The sequence below is a fragment of the Suricata suricatta genome, chromosome 7, assembly GCF_006229205.1.
Source record: "Suricata suricatta isolate VVHF042 chromosome 7, meerkat_22Aug2017_6uvM2_HiC, whole genome shotgun sequence".
NCBI classification, from domain to species: Eukaryota; Metazoa; Chordata; class Mammalia; order Carnivora; family Herpestidae; genus Suricata; species Suricata suricatta.
In genome coordinates, this window is record NC_043706.1 from 126,654,096 (window position 1) to 126,673,955 (window position 19,860).

Below are 19,860 nucleotides of genomic sequence, written 5' to 3' on the forward strand. Positions count from 1 at the left end.
CTCTCTCTCTCTCTCTCAAAAATAAATAATCATTAAAAACTAAGCTAAGACAATATTTTCTTTCATTCAATAGGTTGCCTTTTCGTTTTGTTGGTCATTTTTTTTTTGCTGTGCAGAAGCTTTTGTTTGATATAGCCCCACTTGTTTTATTTTTGCATTTGTTGCCCTTGCCTTTGGAGTCCAATCCAAACAAAAACAAAAACAAAAACACAAACACAATGTCAAGACCAATGTCAAGGAGCCTATGTTTTCTCTAGGAGCTTTACGGTTTTAGGGCTTAGATTCCAGTCCTTATACTCCATTATGAGCTGATTTCTGTGCACGGTGTAAGATAGTGGTCCAGTTTCATTCTTTGGCATGTGATTGTCCAGTTCCTCCAACACATTCTTGAAGAGGCTGTCTTTTTCACATTGTGTATTCTTGACTCTGTTGTCATAAATTAATTGACTATATATGGGTGGGTTTATTTTTTCGCTGTCTGTTGTATTCCATTGATCTAAGTGCCTCTATGTCAATAGCATATTGTTTGATCATTATAGACTTGTAACTTAGTTTGAAATCAGAAAGTGTGATACCTCCAGCTTTGTTCTGTCTTTAGTTGCTCTGGCTAGAGTTTTTTGTGGTTCCACACCAATTTTAAGATTATCCCTATTTACAGGAAAAATTGTTAGAATTTTGAAGGAGATTGCATCAAATGATTTTGGGTAGTATGGATATTTTAGCAATATTCATTCTTCCAATCTATGAGCACAGAATGTCTTTCCACTTATTTGCATTTCTTGAATTTCTTTTATTAATGTCCTATAATTTTCAGTGTATGAGTCTTTCAGATCATTGGTTAAATTTATTCCTGGATATTTTATTATTTTTATGCAGTTGTAAATGGGATTGTTTTCTTTATTTGGATTTCTGATGGTTCATTTAGTGTATAGACTGAAACATATTTTTGTATATTGATTTTGTATCCTGCAACTTAACTGAAGTCATCTATTAGTTCTAACAGTTTTTGGTTGTATCTTTTGAATTTTCTACATGTATTGGGTCATCTACAAATAGTGACAATTCCACTTCTTGTTATCCAGTTTGGATGCCTTTTACTTCTCTCTCTATTTGTTCTGGTTAAGACTGGCAATACTATGTTTAATGAAAGTGGTGAGAGTTAGCATCCTTGTCTTGTTCCCGATCTTGAGGAAAAGTTATATTTTTCATTATTATGTTTTGGTATGTTTTCTCTAAACCCACTTTGTTGAGAACTTTTATCATAAATGGATGTTGTTCTTTATCAAATGCCTTTTCTGCCTCTATTGAGATGACCTTATGATTTTTATCATCCATTGCATTAATGTAGTGTATCACACAGATTTGCAAATGATGAACCATCCTCAAATGCATCCCTGGGAGTAATCCCACTTGTTCATGGTGCATTTTCCTTTTAATATATTGTTGAATTTGATTTGCTAATATTTTGTTGAGGATTTTTGCATCTATGTTCTTCAGAGATTGTGGTCAGTTATTTCCTTTACATGTGGTGTCTTTGGTTTTGGTATAAAGTAGTGATGGCCTTTTAAGATGAGTTAGAATGTGTTCCTTCTATTTTATTGCAAGAGTTTGAGAAGAATTGGTATTAATCTTTATTTTAATATTTTATTGTCAAATTGATTTCCATATAATTATTCTTTAAATGTTTGGTAGAATTTACCAATGAAGCCATCTCATCCTGGAATTTTATTTGTTGGAATTGTTTTGATTACAGATTCAATCACCTGACTAGTAATTGGTCTGTTCAGATTTTCTATTTCTTTATGACTCAGTCTTGGTAGGTGGTACATTTCTAGAAATCTATCCATTTTTTCTAGGTTGTCTGACTTGTCATATAATTGTTTATAGATTGTATTGTTATCCTTTGCATTTCTATAGTATCAGTTTTTATTTGACTCTATTTTTCTTGGTGAGTCTAACTAAAGATTTGTCAATTTTGTTCGTCTGTTCAAAGAACCAGCTGTAAGTTTATTTTTTCCCTATTGTATTATTAGACTCTATTTCACTGATTTCTACTCTGATCTTTGTTATTTTCATTTTTTTACTAGTTTTGGGGTTTGTTTCTTCTTCTTTTGTAGTTCTTGAGGTATAAAGTGAAATTGTTTATTTGAGATGTTTCTTATTTCTTGACATAGGCATTTATTGCTATGAACTTCCGTCTTGGGAAAACTTTTGCTACATCAGAATGGGTTTTTTTTCTTTTTCTCATTCAGCAGATGTATGAGTCACTCAGCCAGTCATTTTGTTTTGTTTTGTTTTGTTTTTCCAGAGGAGGTTGTTCCATATGTAGCTATAGGTTTGGTGTACCATGGAAACTGCTAAGTTCAGAATCCTACACCACCATTTGGAACCATAATTCTATTTGGTCTTTTTTCATCAGCAAAGCCCAGCACACAGTAGACACTCAATCAAAACTTGTTGGATAGATAAATGTATATAAATGTATAATGTTTTTATCTAAAATTTGAAGTAACTATTGAAATTAGTCTTGTGAAATTGTAAATTGATTCTTAGTAATTTCTTGATGATCAATAGTGGAGTAAAAAGTTCAGTTCGGAAATTAATGTTGATGTGTTTTATTTAAGCCCAAGATATACGGACAAAGTTTGGGAGCTCTTGAAAGACATATTGCCTGAATTTAAGCTGCCAGATGACTCCAACTCTGAAAGCAAAATAAAAGAGGCAGTAAAACAAAACACTGTAGATAGCAAATTAAAAGAGGTAGGGAAAGAAGTGAAGGATGGCAAAGAAATGAAAGAAGGCAAAGAATTCAAACCTGAAGGTTCAGTGACAGCAATAAAGTCACCAGAGAAAAGTGACAAAGTTCCAAAGGGTAAGACATTTTATATTACAATGCCATTCAATATGACTATTACATATAAATGCTCTAGAATTATTGCTGATTTTAATGACTTTTTATTGTCATTGTCATTTACTAAGTGCTATGAAAATAATTACAATCTTTCTTTGTAGGATTTTAGGACTAGTAATGCCATTTGCTATGTTAGTTATTGTTCCATATTTTACTGTCTTAAAAATTAGAGGCAACAATGGGGCGCCTGGGTGGCTCAGTCAGTTAAGCTCTGGCTTCCGCTCAGGTCATGATCTCATGGTTCGTGGGTTCAAGCCCTGCATTGGGCTCTGTGCTGACAGTTAGCTCAGAGCCCAGAGCCTGCTTCAGATTCTGTATCTCTCTCTTTCTGATCCTCCCCTGCTTACACTGTCCTTCTCTGTCTCTCAAAAAAGAAATAAAAAACATAAAAAAAAATTTTTTTAAATCAGAGGCAACTTTGTATTTTGATGATACTGATGTTGTATAGTATCAATATAGGAAGAGACATAAAGTTTTTAATTTCCATCAAACACATCTTCCTTATATGTTATATGTACAGTGGAACCAAAACAAGAAAAGAGAAAGTTGTCCTATTTTTGTCCTTTTTCCCCCGCACCAAGGAAATGTGAAATAGACAAGATTAGATTATGATTAACTGACTATTGCAAGGTAGAAGTTCAAATTTTAAAATAACATAATTTTGAGTTATTTTACAAAGTCTAGGATCATAAAGTAAGAAATATATTGAATAATTATTTGTTTTATATTTTCTAAAATATTTCATATAACTATGCATATGGACAACAATGTTTTTGTAGTAAAGTAAGATTAGATATACTAGAATATACTTAGCTTTTTTATGTACCTTAATAGCCTCTATAATGATCTTTAAAATATTTGTTTTATAAGATATTGCTATTTTGTCCAATTATTTCTTATCAAAATCTTATCTACCAACAGTTACCACACAGAAACTATTACTATAAATTGTTCCTCAAAACGATACCAAGATCAAGTGTGTGAGTGAGATCTGCCTATCATAAGCTGTTCTTTAAATGACCTGGCATGCATTAGTTTATGAACGACAGCAAACCAGGAGAGCTGATTAAATTTGCTTCATGCAGTATTTCTCAGATTAATTTGAACTTATAAGACCTTTTTCATTTATTACAAATTAACATCTGTCCATCCATTCAAATCTACTGCTTGCTGAGTAGAATAATAAATGTGAGCAGAATAACAATAAATGTTGCAGGAGTTACTGATAACTTGGTGAAGAAAATCAGATGTGAAATTTAGCTTCTAGCACTTATGATCTAGTGAAAGAGACTAATGTTAATTAAAAAAAAAAAACCTATAACCATATACTTAGACATGCGACCTGAAGGGAAATACAGAAAACTATAGGTAAGTTCATATTTAGCCTAGGACATCAAGCAAAAATTCCCTAAATAATTATGAGCTACGTTTGCAAAGATGAGGAAGTTGAAGGAATATGAAGGAAAGAGTATTCTATGTGGAGGAAAGAGCAGATAGAAGCCTTATGACCTGGTAGGAGGAATAAGAAAACTAATTTTATTCTAAAATGAGAAAATTAGCCCAGAATGATATCTAATATATAATTATATATTAACATATATAATGTAAATTTTATTCAAATGATCAGTAATAAATCATTCTGCATGCCTTTGACAGTGCATCGTCAATTTTCAAAGTTTTCTCTTGCTTTATTTCGATATTTCTAATTAGAGGTGAGTAGTGTTTTAGGAAATTCAGGGCTACTGTTTACATTTAAATAATACTACTGTTTTGGCCTTCTTTCCAACTTAATAACTGAGTAAGTGATATCGTTTGAGGTTTTGTAGTTAGAAGATTTATTATATATATTTTTTAATATGTTAGAAAAGGCAGATGCAAAAGACCTTGGGAAGAAGAAGAATAAAAATGGAGACAAAGAAAAGGAAAAGGAAAAATTCAAATGGTCACTTCACGGTTCAAGACCCTCCTCTGAAGTACAATATTCTCGCCAGTCTCTGTCAGATTGTAAGCTTTCCGTCTCCAGAATAATAACTATTTTAGACGTTCCCTAAAATATTGGAAAATTTTGAATTGTAAAAAGTTGCAACGCAGCATGGGAATGCAAAAATGTGTTTCCTGTTTAATCAAGTCTGAAGAATCTTGCTCAAGTTTGCCCATAATTGTTAAACTCTCAAACTGATATGCATATTGGGCAAAGTCATACAGATGAGACGGAAGCCAAGGTTGTCCACGTTTTTATGGTACAGCAGTCATATAAGGGTTTGCATGGAGAAAGGCATATAATAATAACTAAATGTATACCACAAATAATATTTATATATCATTGCATACAGTATATTACAATATATAAAATATATTATACCACATCAAGTATAATATATGATGCATATTATAAAAGATCAATAAACATCAATGTATGATTATATAAACTATATAAATATAAAAACAGTTATATAAATATAAAACGTATTAGTGTATATAAATATATATTAGTATATGTCTCCTGTGTAAATAAACCATACATATTTATACATAATTTGCTTGGATTCAGATCTCTGCTCCATGAAAAATATTCAAACTTTTATTTTTAAATGTAAAAATATATTTTTATAAGTTTGGCATAATTTGCATATTAATCTATGCTAGAGAGATCCTTGATTCATGTCTAATTTATATTTTATATCTCTAAAATATTATTCTTCCAAAAATATCTTATAAGTTTAATATTAGTGCTTAAATTTGCAAAGAAAGAAAACAACTTTCTAATTGAAAATAAAGACAATAAAGGAAACTAAATTAGATCATTTTAGCCAGACTCTTTAAAGAACATAAGCACATTGAATCAAATGTAGTAATTTCAGGTCTATTAAGAAACACATGAAAAAATAAGTGATGCTCAGAAGCATTAAATGTTAATCAGTTTTGTGTATGAAACTAATATAATACTGTAGGATAACACTACTGGAAATAAATAAATAGGAATTTCCTGGCCATATATATATATATATATTCCTATATATATATATATACGTCAATCCAAACTAAGTTACTATCTAAGTCTTCCTTTTTCATAGAAGGATTAGTTTATTTATATTTTCTTTATTTGTGACATGACATAAAAACTTCGGGATTTCTTTAAATTCAAAATAGTGTTTTATTTATTAAAGCTTAAAAAATGTCAATTTTAAAATCGTTCCATTTGAACATAATTATTTGTAGACTATTCTAAGTGACATTGACTGATAGAATTTTTGTGATAACTTTTTTTACAATGACATAAAGTGATTTCTTAAGCAATTAAATGGTATGATGATGAAGGTAAAACTAATGAGATGTTCTATGAAATAGATACATGTGTAAAATTTAACATTTATTAATTATATTGAGTCATCTATCTATTTTTCACCAGCATAGATAAGCTCATTAAGGAATTGGAACAGTCTAGAATGATCTCAGACAGACCCATTTGGCTAAAATTTCCATGACACAATATATTTTGTTTTTACAGCTTCTTCAGCAATGCAGTCTCCTCACATGGTTGTATATGCTACATTTACACCCCTCTATTTGTTTGAAAGGAAGATCTTTTCATTACAAAAAGAGGTAAGCACTCAAGGCCAGGAAACACAGTTCCTTTACGGGGTGTGTGTGGGTGCATGTGTGTGTGTGTGTGTGTGAGAAACAGTGTGTAAGAGTGTGTGTGTGTGAGAGAGAGAGAAACAGAGAGAGAGAGAAACAGAGATACAGAGAGATTTGTTGTGGTAGAAGGTATACTAGGATTTAATCAAAATTTTATTCCTGGATTTCAGTCTACTTATCTTTAAAATTAAGCACTTGAACACAGGGACCTATTATCTTAGATGATTCCATTCACAGTTATCTTACATGATTCCAATACTTTCATGTTTAATAAAACATAGACTCATGTATTATCATTTATTTCCATTCTAAGCAAAATAAAAGGCAAATGTATTATATATTTCAGTAAGATCGTGTAAACATATCTAAATAATAAATTATCTTTCTATAAACAGATCATAAATATTTTCTTAACATAAGATGATTTAAATGAACTCATATGCACATCTTGTAAATCACTGTTGTAACCTTGTATCTTTAGATAAAACACCCACAAAAATGTTAATTGTGGTTTTCTTATAAATCAACTTAGAGAAAATTTAGGGAATATACACAAAGGCAGAAAAATTGAAATATTTATAGTTTAAATACCTAGACATAGGCAATGCTAACATTTTGGCAAATATCCTTCGAGTTTTTTCCTTTATGCATGTATTCTGTATATATTTGTATATACTTTTTTTACATAGTGGAATTAAATTTTATGCATTTATTGCATTTTGGAAGTCAGATTTTTCACTTTAACTGTATCATTAACTTTTTTTTCCGATATTAAATATTTGACAACATAATATTTAGTAATGGCATGGTCTTTTGGGTTTTAGATAATCTTTAAATATGTATATTTAAGTATATTTATACCCCTTTCACCCATTTCTCCCACGCCCCACCCTATGCCTCTGACAACCCTACCTCTCTGATCTCTGTTTCTATGAGCTTGTTTGTTTTGCTTTTAGATTCCACATATGAGAGATCATATGGTGTTCGTCTTTCTGTGTCTGACTTATTTCATTCAGCATAATGCCATTGAGGTCTATTCCATGTTGTCACAAATGGAAAGATTCCATTCTCTTTTATGGCTGAGTAATATTCCATCCTTCTGTTTTCCTCTTCTGTGATGATAGGGTGAGTTCCACTGCCTTGTCTCTGAGTTGACTGATCCTTTCTTCTGCTTTATCTAGTTTGCCGATGAACCCCTCTAGTGCACTTTTCAGTTTAGTTACTGTATTCTTCAGCTCTGTGACTTCTCTTTGGTACTTTCTTATATTTTCCCTTTATTTTTCATTTCTGTGCAAGTTCTCACTGTGTTCATCCATTTTTCTCCCTTGTTTAGTGAGCATTTTTATGACCATTACCTTGAACTTTTTATGAGATAAATTACTTATCTCCATTTTATTAAGGGTTTCCTCTGAGTTTTTATCTTGCTCTCTCTCTGTCTCTATCTCTGTCTCTCTTTCTCTTTCTCTCCCCCTTTTGGGGCACATATTCCTCTGTTCTTCATCTTACTTGACTCTCTGTGTTGGTTTCTAGACAGTAGATGAAGCAACCATCTTTCCCCGAGCTGTGTTTGTGCAGCCAGTCCATTACATACCTATATATACTTTTTACCTTTTCTCATCCCTTCACTCTCAGTCTGTGAGTGTCTTTAAATGTCTTAATAGACACCGTATCTCTGAATCTATTTCTTTAATAGCTCCCCATCAGTGAGGATGTCCTAAAACCTGTCAGTGTCCCTAAAGGGAGGATCTTCGCACTTAGATTCAGTTTGGAAGGCAGACCTAGAAGCAGCAGCCCTTCACAGTATGCAAATACATACAGTCATAGGGCAAACAAATGGCCAGGCAGTATCTGGTAGTGTCACCTGTTTGGCAGCACCAAAAAGTTGGGGCCCCAAATCATCAAAAAACCCTTCTCTGAGATACTGGTGCACTGGATCAAAGCAGAGGGAGAATGGTGTCCGCAGCCTGCATTCCTTGAGAGCAGCTTCATCGTCTGCCGGGTGCCTGCCGAACCCCAAGCCTGCCTCAAGAGGAAGCTTCCGGACAAGGCAAGAGTCCTCCTTCACGGACAGACAGAGGGTGGGGCTCAGTTTGCTGTCTGCACATTGCACGGAGGGTGGCGGCCTGCAAGGCCTGTCTCCAATTGCGCAGTCCTGTGGATCCCAGGAACGCGAGCTCGCCCTCGCTATCAGAGCCAGGCAATCCAGAGGCTTCCTCTGGGTAGCAGCCACAAAACACCGGAGGGCTGGACAGGACATGAAAACCAAGGCACCGGCCCTGTATGAATCTCCTCTCCAGGAACAAGGTGATTCCGGAGGTGGCAGAGGAAAAGCATAAGCATAGTGCTTGCCTTGCATGGTCTCTGGTAGGGAGATCACAGTCAGTCCCAGGATGTGTGTTTAATTTCAAATCTGCCCCTCAGGCTGCAGCCATGATGATTAGTTCATAGGCCTCCCCCAGAGAGAGACCCACTTCTGGGTCTGCTGCCTATTGCTGTGTCCCGGGGGTGGTAGCACTTTCACAACTCTTTCTCCATTGGTTACAGTCTGGTGGGACCCACAGGCGTCAGCTCTGCTGGCTGCCAGAGCCTGGCGATCAGAGGTGTCTCCTAGCAGCAGCTGCAAATTCAGGGCACCAGACGGGAATATGAGCTCCGTTCTGGGTGTCACTGATTATTCTAGTCCCACAGGACCAGGAATGCAAGTTCCTCTGGTCTCCAGAGCCAGACAGTCAAGAGGCCTCCTCTGGGTGACTGCTGCAAACACCAGGCATCAGAACCTTAGAGAAGCTTCCTTCTGGGAGATACTGGTGTTTGAATCAGGGCAAAGGGAGAGTGCTAAGCTGGATTTCCCCCCACCTCGCCCCGAAACCCCACTCTCCAGGCTCTGTTCCTGGAGGGTGGTTTCCCACTGGCACCTACTGGCATGGTAAATAAGATGCTGGCCGCTCAGGACCAGGCTTTAATCTAAGCAGGTCAGCCTTTTTCGCTTTAAGTCTGGGTGCAATCAGCTAGACTTTTTATTGGATATAAAAATCACTATCTCCTTCCCTTATAAAGGTAAAGTCCACCAGCTATTTGCTCTTCACTCTATTTAAACAAACACAATGTTGCATTTGGAGCTTATTAAATCTTAACCCTTTGGGGGACCCCTAGACCTCCAGGACTTTAGTTCTAGAATTCTAGGTTCTGAAATCACTGCATTTAAAGTGTGAGAAGACTAGATGGTTTAGTAATATAATTATACATAAATGTTCTTTGGGTTAGTTACAAACAGCTGCATATTAAAAATTCAATGAAAATTCGGTTGAAGTGTAAATAATCCAACCGGGTGCTTACTGCACTTTACTACGCAGTATATTGTCTTCCAGATGATTGGCCCAAGCAACATAATGTTATAACTCCTTCATTTCCTTTCTCTCTTTTTTCTTCCACCTCTTCTTCCTCCACCTCCTCCTCCTTTTCCTCCTCCTTCTTTGTCTTTTTTGAATAAACACCATTTATTCATACAAAAGCCTGCCATTTAACAGGCGTAATATTGTCAAGATGACAGGACATAATGTGCCATTATGAATGTAGAGATAGAGGCAGTTTCTCTGATTTTAACTGAAAGTTCATTAACTTTAGTCATTGCCTAAATCCAAGTGTGTTTGGATCCCACCAGTTTGAGTCTCTGATTAAGATTTGAGTAGGTCATCTGTCTCAGCCCTGATTTTTTTTTTTTTTAATTCTTTACATGGCATTGACCTAGCTGCTGTCTTAAATATTCCAGAGATCAAATGCTCTAATACCGTAGGCTGAAAAATGACCTGAGCCATGTTTTGTGGACTGCCATGGTCTTATTATGGGAAGTACCTAACTATTTTTAAGACTATAAAATACAAGAATGAGATGAATATGTCACACACACACATACACATACACATACAAACTGCACAAAATAATCTGTTCGAACTCTTGGCTGTCCCACTGAGAAATTAATATTTAAGCACAAAGTTCGTTTTGAATTTAAGGACAAAAAAGATCACCTATGTTTGTTGTTAATCCAGCAGATTTTATTGATTATCTATTATGTGCTAAATAATGGATTAGGCTTTGAGGACCCTGTGATGAGCAAGATTAAGAAAAACTCCCTCCTCACAAAACTCAGAGTCTAACGAAGAAGACAGACAAGCCAACAATAGTAATAAAGTTAGGTAACTGGCATAACAGAGATTATACAAGGTTTGCGGTGTATGGTAGAACTATAGTGTTCAAACAAAGTGTGTTGGAGGCATGAACAAATGAATGAATCAATGAGTGGAAAAACGAATATGGCACACATAGCAGAAACATCTTTCTGCTTAATGGTTGACTCGGGAAGCCTTCCCACAGGAAGAAGTGTTTAAGTGATGACCTTAAGAAGTTAGCTTAATAAATAGGAAAAAGTGTACTCAGCACAGAGGGGGCCTTATGTTGGAGTGTCTGGAGGTGCAGGAGAGCTCACTGAGTAGACGGCAAGGAGAGAAATCTCAGAGGCAGCTTGAGATGGTGGAGGAATCAGGACGTACAGAGTATTATAAATCCTTCCTCCGCAGTGTTAGGGGCCCAGAGGTTCAGAAATTAACCCAATGTCTGTAACAATAATTAAATGAACTGTTTCACCCATCCCACAGTAAGGCATAATAGGAGAGGATTCTGAATTTTTTCCAAGGAATTGCTAACATTCACAGACGTGATAAAGGGGAGGTAACAATTCCCTCTGCTCTCCCCCGCAAACATTGAATCAGGTTCCTTTTTTATTTTGCATAATTAAACACTTTTAAGTGCCTTTTCTGGGCTCAATAGTGCACTGATTCTCTCCTTTCAATTATGAATTAACTGTTACAGTCATTAGTTAATCCCTGGATTCACCAAGGACTGTTTTATCTCACAGTGACCCCACCAGTTTTGCACCTCCTGGAAGTGTACACTGAGCTGTAGAAAAACAGTAACTAGAATAAGGCATGTCTGGCTGAGGCAATAGTTTGCAATAGGCTAATAGGTGGGTTTCTGGTCCTAATTTAAATGATGGCTTTATAGATGTAGATTTTCAAGCACTGCTATTTGCATAGAAATCAATGATGCAAAATCACTAGGAAGAAAAGTAGTTATTGGCACAACCAACTTAAATGTAGTTATTTTATTTTACTTGAAATGTTTCAACATTTAGACTGTGAATGCCAGAATTTGGCGACAGAATATATTACTTAAACTTTCGCAGACTTTTTGATTTCTTATGGCATATTTCAGCTATCGGTTAGTAACTGAAGTTGTGCTTAAATACGATTCTGAATTGTGCCCAAGCAGGCGACTTCATGAGATCAGAACAGCCGAATATGGGAAGTATCTTCCCAGACAATGATTTGATTTAGCAGGATTTAGGGCAGCCTCTCTCCTCTGCCCTTTATAAAAGGCTCCCTTGTCCGGCCAGATCATGGGGAATTCCTGTGGGTCAATCTCTGTTGAGGGTGAAAGCATGAGCGATAGACAAGGCACTGACTTCTCACCTCATGGACCTGACCCACTACATGCAGTGGATTTTTTCCTTAAAACGATGTAGCCATTGCTGGTGGCTAAACAAACAAACACAACCTTCACACATTAAGCCCTGTTATTAAAGCATTAACCTAGAATAGTAATGGTTGATTGATATTGGGCCAAAACTGAGGTACTCAGAGTTTTTTCAATCTCAGAACATCTTAAACTTTCAGAACCGAAAAGGGAATTCTAGTTCAAGTCTATCGTTCTGTCAATCCATAGAAAGGGGCCTCAGAAAAATTTTGAAAACATGATAAGAAGTACCAATGGTACTAGTGCTTATGTTAGGAGGTAGAAATGTGGATTATTTTTCCTTTATTACCACTTTCTTGTGGTAAAAGCATTTCCATACTGCCAGAAAGTATTTTTTAAATGCACAAGGAAATTGCATGTCTCCTTTTAAATGCGCCTTCCACTCTTTAGACTAATTCTGCTGAGAAGCTGAGAGAATATGGCCTTTCCCATTTCTGTAGCCATCCTGTGCAGGTGACTAGAACTAGGTCTTGCCCTCTCATAGCACCTCCAAAACCACCTCCTGTGCCTGCCTGGAAACTCATTCGTCAAAAAAAGGAAACTGTTATAACAGATGAAGCTCAAGGTATGGTTCATGTTTTCTGAAATACTTTCTAATTATCACTTCTCGATCTGAAGGTCTAACAGTTGAATTTGTGATGGAATATGTCTAATCAAGGCAAACTACTCAACATTACCCCTAAAGCCTACATTTAACTTTATGTCTAAATTTTATGTCTTTAATTTTTTTAATGTTTATTTATTTTTGAGAGAGACAGAGACTGCGTATGAATGAGTGGGGGAGGGGCAGAGAGAGAGGGAGACACAGAATCTGAATCTGCTATGAGCACAGAGCCTTACACAGGGCTTGAACTCACAAACTGTGAGATCATGAAAGTGAGCCAAAGTCAGACAAACCAAATGAGCCACCCAGGTGCCCCTAAATTTTATGTCTTTAAAAACTCAATTCTTCACATTTAGGAAGCCGAATAGCTTGGTTCATATCTGACCAGATTCCAGGCCATTCTTTGGGTGAGGATATTGTCATTATTGTTGTAGAAAATGGTTTGTAGAATATAATATAAAAAACCTCAAATGACATATATAAGTTCCTGGTGTGAAATCACTCTAGAGCACCTTGTAGAACATAGTCTTTGGATTAACTGATTTATATTTAGAATAGAGACTGACCTTTATTTAGTTTATTCTAAATAAAGAGCCTGGCCTGGCTCTTGAGTGAAAACTGTCTAAGCACGATGAATGGTAGTTGTGCTAGAAATAAAGAAGTTCACATGGGCTCAGGGTGGGGTAGGAGACTCTGCTCGCCTAGTTCTTTTTTTAAAGTTGTTTGATCTTTTTTTTAAGTTTATGTATTTTGAGAGAGTGTGAATGGCGGTGGGGCAGAGAGAGAGGGAAAAAGAGAATACCAAGCAGGCTCCACAGTGTTAGCATGAATCCCTACGTGGGGCTCGATCTCATGAACCAAGCTTTTGAGAAAGTAGCTGTGAATATCCTGTAATAAGACATTGTTTCACATTGTAAGTTTACTAGATAAATAGTTATTCTAATCAGTACTACAGTAGATGTTAAATTATGCATGTAATCTTAGATGATTAAAAAACAAAAGTATATCACACTGAATCAATAATAATCTTTTAGATTCTTTTAGAATCTTCTAGATCTTATAGAACCAATAATAAAGAATCAATAATAGAGAATTTTTCTTTTAGAAATAATAATAAAGAAGCCTGAACAGTTTCTTGAAATTTCAAGTCTGTTTTTGAATTATAGGATGACTCCATTTGCTATTCCAACAGAAACGTAAGTATATCACATTCTTTCCCAGAAATACATCGGGTTGACAAATGAAATGTTTGTGAATTGTCTCACAATTATGAGACAAATTTGTCTGACAATTATGCTTTGATGACAATGATTATAAGGAAACGATATTCTTAAATTTTCTTCCACAGCAATAAGTAGCTAAGATAAATTCTGAATTAATTAAAATAAATCTTAAATATGCCTGGCTTTACAGTTTTGGCTATAGTTTTAGAACAGTGAATTATTTTGTTTAACTCAAACATTAGCACTAACAAATGCTTTTGGTTATTATCTGATGCTTAAATAATAAGATTAGATGATTGTCATAGAAACTAGGGAGATGAATGTATGTCACTTTTGGAGGGGAAAAAAAAAACCCTAAATAGAACAACACCGACAGTAAAGAAGTAAAAGGGGGAGGAAAAATCCAAATATATTAGTATTTGAATATGACAAAGAAAGACTAACATCCTGGATCTAAAGTTTCTAATGAGTTCATATGGGTGAACAGGAAGTCAACAAATAGCAATAGTGAGAAGAAATAGTGAGCAACATGAGTGGAGATCTGATTATTACCACTCAAAATGTGGTCACTTTTTATGTGGCCATGGATAACTAATACATGTATGTATAGATACGTCATATATATATGTCAAAATTGCCAACTTTGTACTTTGAATTTTGCAATTAATTGTACTTGCATTACCCATCAACAAAGTTGTTATACATAAAAATAACTAATAACATGTGAAAGGGTTTTAAAAATTTAAATAAGAATTCTAGGAATTCAATAACTCAAGGAATACAATAATTGAAACTAAGCATTCAATGGACGTGTTTCATCAGAGACTAGATGCAGCTAAAAAAACCCAGAAAAATGAAAAATAGATCAGAGATAATATCCAGACTGAAGCATAAAGATAAGAATGGAAAAGAGAGAAAAGGAAAGAAAAAGAAAGGAAGGAAGGAAGGAAGGAAGGAAGGAAGGAAGGAAGGAAGGAAGAGAAAAGCACAGTAAAAACAAATGGAACAAGTTGAAAAGGACCAACATACTTCCAAGTGGGTCTCAGACATAGAGGATAGAGAGATGGGGGAATAGTCAGAAACTAAAAATATAATGGCAAAATATCCCAAAAGTAAAAAAAAAATCAAGTCAAGATTCAAGAAGTTCTAAAATCCAGCAAGGAAATACAGAGGAAACTGCAGCTGGACCCATCCCAGTGAAACCGAAGGCAAATCAGATACAGTGACCTGCAGATAGTGAAAGAAGTACTGCCTCACAAATCAACATGGATGAGTGTCACACACACAAAATATTTGACCCAAAGGAGTCTGGAATAAAAAGTACATGGGTTGCTTTTAATTGTTCTAGTAGCGTATATTAAGAGAAGAAAAATCAAAAGCTGTCTGTGGTGTTGGAAGTCAGGAGAATGGTCTCTGTGGCGAGCAGGGCTGGCCGTGGTCGGGAGACACAGCCAGCAGGACTCGGTGGGGTTCCAGAACCATAATGTCCCTTGATCAGAATAACGGTGATATGGTCGTGCTTACTCTGGAATCTTGAGAAAGTTTTACTTTTATGATTTGTTCCTTTTTTGAATGTATTTCAAACTTAAATAAAACTTTAGTGAACATTTTTGAGTGGCTTATATTATAGGTCACACAGTGGCCATTAGATGTGGGTGTGCTGGAAGCCATTTCTGAAGTGAGGCAGGTTTGTAAGGGGGGACCCTCCCGTCGTCAGATGGCTACTGATGTCTACTCCCCACTCTTTATCAAGAGTGACTTGTCTTCTTACACTAAAAATATGCGACTTGTACCTTGTGGAAAAAACTTATTATAGGAATTTCTTCTTTTGTGTTTATGGGAGCAAATATTGCATTTCCTGAGAAATCTCTTTTACTTGCCCTCTGAGAAAATAAGCTATTGACCCCTGCTCACAAAGGACTAACCTTTGCCTTTGCTATGCTAAAAACATTGTCTTGTATTGGAATGCTGAGGACACCTTCCGTCCCCATATAATAAGCATCTAAATTACCTACAATCAATCACTATTGATACAGATTATGCATGAGTCTTCTACCAATCTATGTTCTGGGAAATTTTTACATACCAAAGAATTTGTCATCAGGAACCATTGTCTAAGGCAATTGCCACTTCTGTTATGTACCCCATATATTTTTTCAATAAATAAAGCTGACTCTCTGGTCAGAGCAGAGATGCCTGCCTGGTGAGCAGAAAGAATCCGAGGCTCTCTCATTACCTTTTGCCGACACCGTCCATCCTTCAGGGAGCTCTGGACCTGCTGGAGCTGGACTCTGGCATTGGTGAGCCTTTTTTGGACATGTTAAAATCCATGAAAGGAATACAAGGTGATGAAGTAAATCAGTCAAAATTGAGATCAGAAGTCAATTCATTGTATGGTTTTACTTTTAGAGCCAATTTACATTTTATGAACTTCATTTCAGTTGAAAATACTAGAGATATTGTGAAATTGTTACTTTTAAGGCTCCTGTCAGTTCTATGCATCAACAGTTGAACACTGACAGGGAGTTAGGAGGGACCCCCTAGGCAGCCCTTCTACAGGATCATCATTGGCAGTTACCAATGTCAAGTCTTGAAAGACAGCTCTATAAACCAAAAAGTTTGCTGCTACTTTGATTTAAGAAGATGTGTTACTGTTACAAATTTGTAAATCTAGTTTTCCTCAAACTTTGTTTTAACTTTTAATAAAAGTTTAATAAAAATTTAATTTCCATTAAAGTTTTAAATAAATTAAGTGTTATGAATTTATTTAAACTTTAAAAAAAATTTTTAAGTTTATTTATTTTGAGAGAGAGAAAAAGCAGGAGAAGGGTAGAGAGAGAGAGAAAGAGAGAGAATCCTTCATTCAGCATAGAGCCTTATATAAGGCTTCAACTCACAAACATGAGATTATGATCTGAGGTGAAATCAAGAGTTGGATGCTCAATTGAGCCACCCAGGTGCCCTTATTTAAGCATTTTAAATGGCATTTACAATATCATTTTATTATCTCTTTAAGCACTTTAGAAGCCAAAAATCATAGCAAATAACATCTTGTCAAGTATTTAAATTATCATAAAAGTTTAAATAATCAGGGTACCTGGGTCGTTCAGTCAGTTTACTGTCTGACTTTTGCTTAGGTTATGATCTCATTGTTGCAAGTTTGAGCCTACGTCCAGCTCTGTGTCTCCTTCTCTCTCTGCCTCTCCCCTGCTCATGTTTTCTCTCTCTATGTCTCTCAAAAATATATAAACATTAATAAAAAAATTTTAAAGTTGAAATAAGCTCACAAATTTTGAGAATCTTAATTTTTCCTATACATATCATTAGTTTTTATAAACCAAAATTTTCTTATACCTTGTAACAATCATAAAGCTAAAATTAAATATGCCATATATATTTTAAAGCCTAATTTGCTATATTATGTAACATGCTAAGTTCTTTCATATGCTACAAATACAAAATAGCACATGTACATAGAATTTTCCTGAACTTAACATAAAATGTTAGTGCTTCATAATTTTTCTAATTTAATACTTAATATTACCCACTAAGATGATGATTTTTCCATTCCAAATCATTTTTTACTATCTCTCAATTGATTGAATTTCCATACTAACCAGAGATTTTATGGATTTTGAGAATCGGAGTTGCAGTCGACCAGGAGAAATTTTCTCACGATTCAAAATGTCATTCCCAAATTTCTACAATCTCTGTGCCAACAGACACCACAAATGGGTTGATTTTGTAACCTGAACTCCCGAGTTACTTCCTTACTCGATTTTCTTATACTTTCATTCAGCTTTATTATCCGGTCAAGGTGGATGGAAGTCTACAACCCAGGTCTAGGTGACTTTGGCACCTGATGGGATTCAACTAATCTATTCACTGTTTGAATCTGTCATGAATTTCCTGTCATATCTATTCAATCTGCTAGAACTAAAAACAGATATGTGAATGACGTTTTATCGTATATGAAAGAAATGTCCCCCCTTGCCCTGCTGTGCTGTCAGAGTTCTCAGGTCAACATGAATGCAAGCCCTTTTTGGCCAGCCCTTGAGAGTCACTGCGACCACAGATCACAAGTGTCTTTCCCTGGAAAACTACCTCTATAGTGACAAGCCAGAGCTACCCATTCTTGGCTCCTGGCCAAGTGGAAGAGACTCACAACAAACATGTTTGTGCTACCCTCTAGCGGCAGCTTTAGGTAAATCAGAGATGCTTAGCTTGTGAACTAAGAACTTTCACTGAACATTAGCAAGAAAAAAAGGGAAGTTTAGGAAGTCTGTATACATGAAATTTAATTTTATCTTTGACAAACACTTAATGTCAAATATATGTGCCATAACAAATGTCTTTTTATTATGCATATAAACTTTGAGGTCTGCCAATGGCGATTCAAGATCCTATCAACAATTACTTGAAAGGAAATACTGTACACCTGAGTAGCTAATAGGAATGCCACAGTTAGAAACTCAAGTGCTCAAGACTCACAGTTAAATTTCTGATTCTGAGCCCCATTTTAGTGATACGTTACTCTAACACTGCATTAAATCAAGTCTAAATGTCAAATTTCTACGTCCTGATCATTAACATTTAAAGATGACCATCATAGTTTTAAAATAGTGTTCCAGAAAAGTTTTACAGCAGTGCATTGACAGAGATATTTCTTAATAATACAGAAAGCAAGTCAAGGTTTTTAATGTGAAATAAAAATGTATTATTGGATGCTAAAGAATGAGATGATGAAATGAAAAAAATCAGAAATTTCTGTTGACAAAACTGCTGTTATTTAACGTACAATGCAATAGCATTCAGCCATAAAAAAGAAGGGAATCTTACCATTTATGACAACATGGACGGACCTTGAGGGCATTATGCTAAGTGACATAAGATGGACAGAGAAAGATGAATACCATATGATCTCACTTACACGTGACATCTAAAAATTCAAAAAGAAAAACAAACACCCAAGATACCGAGAACAGATTGGTGGTTGCCAAAGATACAGGGCGGGTGAAATGGGTAAAGGGGGATCAGAAGGCACAAAGTTCCAGTTATGAAATAAATATCAAGACATGTAATGCACAGCATGGTGACTATAGTTAACACCACTGCATTGTATATTTGAAATCTGCCAAGAAAGTAAATCTTAATAGAGTTCTCATTACAAGAAAAAAATTGGTAACTATGTGTGCTGATGGTTTTTAACTAGACACATGATCACTTTACAATACACATGAATGTAAAATCATCATGTCATACACATGACACTAATATAATGTTATATGGCAATTATGCCTCGATTTAAAAAAAAGCAATCATAACTTTAAATAAGAAATTAAAGTTAACAGAGGTTTCTCTTTTTTTTATTAGTCATTTTATACAATCTTTTATCAAGAGAAGGGTACCTCCAGGATCTGGTTTACCTTCCCTTACTGAAAATGATGAAGCCATCACCTTTAGCCAGCCAGACACAAGTCAATTGACAAGAACAGTATCTCAGGTAACTATGTTACTCTTATTATTGGCCCAATTGTTAATTATGAAATGTTTTTTTCTTGAATTGTGAGATATGTTATGCACCAAAGGATGTGTAACATGCATCTGAACAGAATCAAGAATGCTTTGAAAATAAGCTTTTTACAGATCTAGCATCTAGACTCAAAAATGGCTTTCTCATAGAGTCCTCTGTGTGTCTCTTCCAAGTCGTATCTCGTCTCTGCCATTCAGAGCTTGGTGTTAACCAACCCCATATTCTTCTCATTTTGCCAGTTATGTGTATGTTTATAAGCAATATAACCTTAGCTTAATTGTTACATAATTTTATTTAAATGGATTCATATTAATTTTTCTGGGACACCCTCCACACATCATTTCTGAGATTGGTCTCTTGC

At 35.2% G+C, this 19,860-nt stretch overlaps 1 protein-coding gene and 1 long non-coding RNA gene across 2 annotated transcripts in view; one reads left to right on the plus strand and one right to left on the minus strand.

Moving 5' to 3' along the window:
* Nucleotides 1–19,860, plus strand: part of ADGB (androglobin) — a 135,833-nt gene that overhangs the window by 39,629 nt on the left and 76,344 nt on the right. The window contains exons 8-13 of the mRNA XM_029945518.1: nt 2,625–2,872; nt 4,775–4,915; nt 6,420–6,514; nt 12,530–12,704; nt 13,849–13,939; nt 19,340–19,469. Of these exons, the coding sequence (XP_029801378.1) occupies nt 2,625–2,872; nt 4,775–4,915; nt 6,420–6,514; nt 12,530–12,704; nt 13,849–13,939; nt 19,340–19,469 (880 nt within the window). The remainder of the gene's footprint in view (nt 1–2,624; nt 2,873–4,774; nt 4,916–6,419; nt 6,515–12,529; nt 12,705–13,848; nt 13,940–19,339; nt 19,470–19,860) is intronic.
* On the minus strand, nt 2,600–7,503 carry LOC115297036. The gene is made up of 2 exons (XR_003911224.1): nt 7,463–7,503; nt 2,600–2,701 (listed from the first exon to the last, which is right to left on the minus strand). It is a non-coding gene; the product is annotated as an uncharacterized LOC115297036 (long non-coding RNA).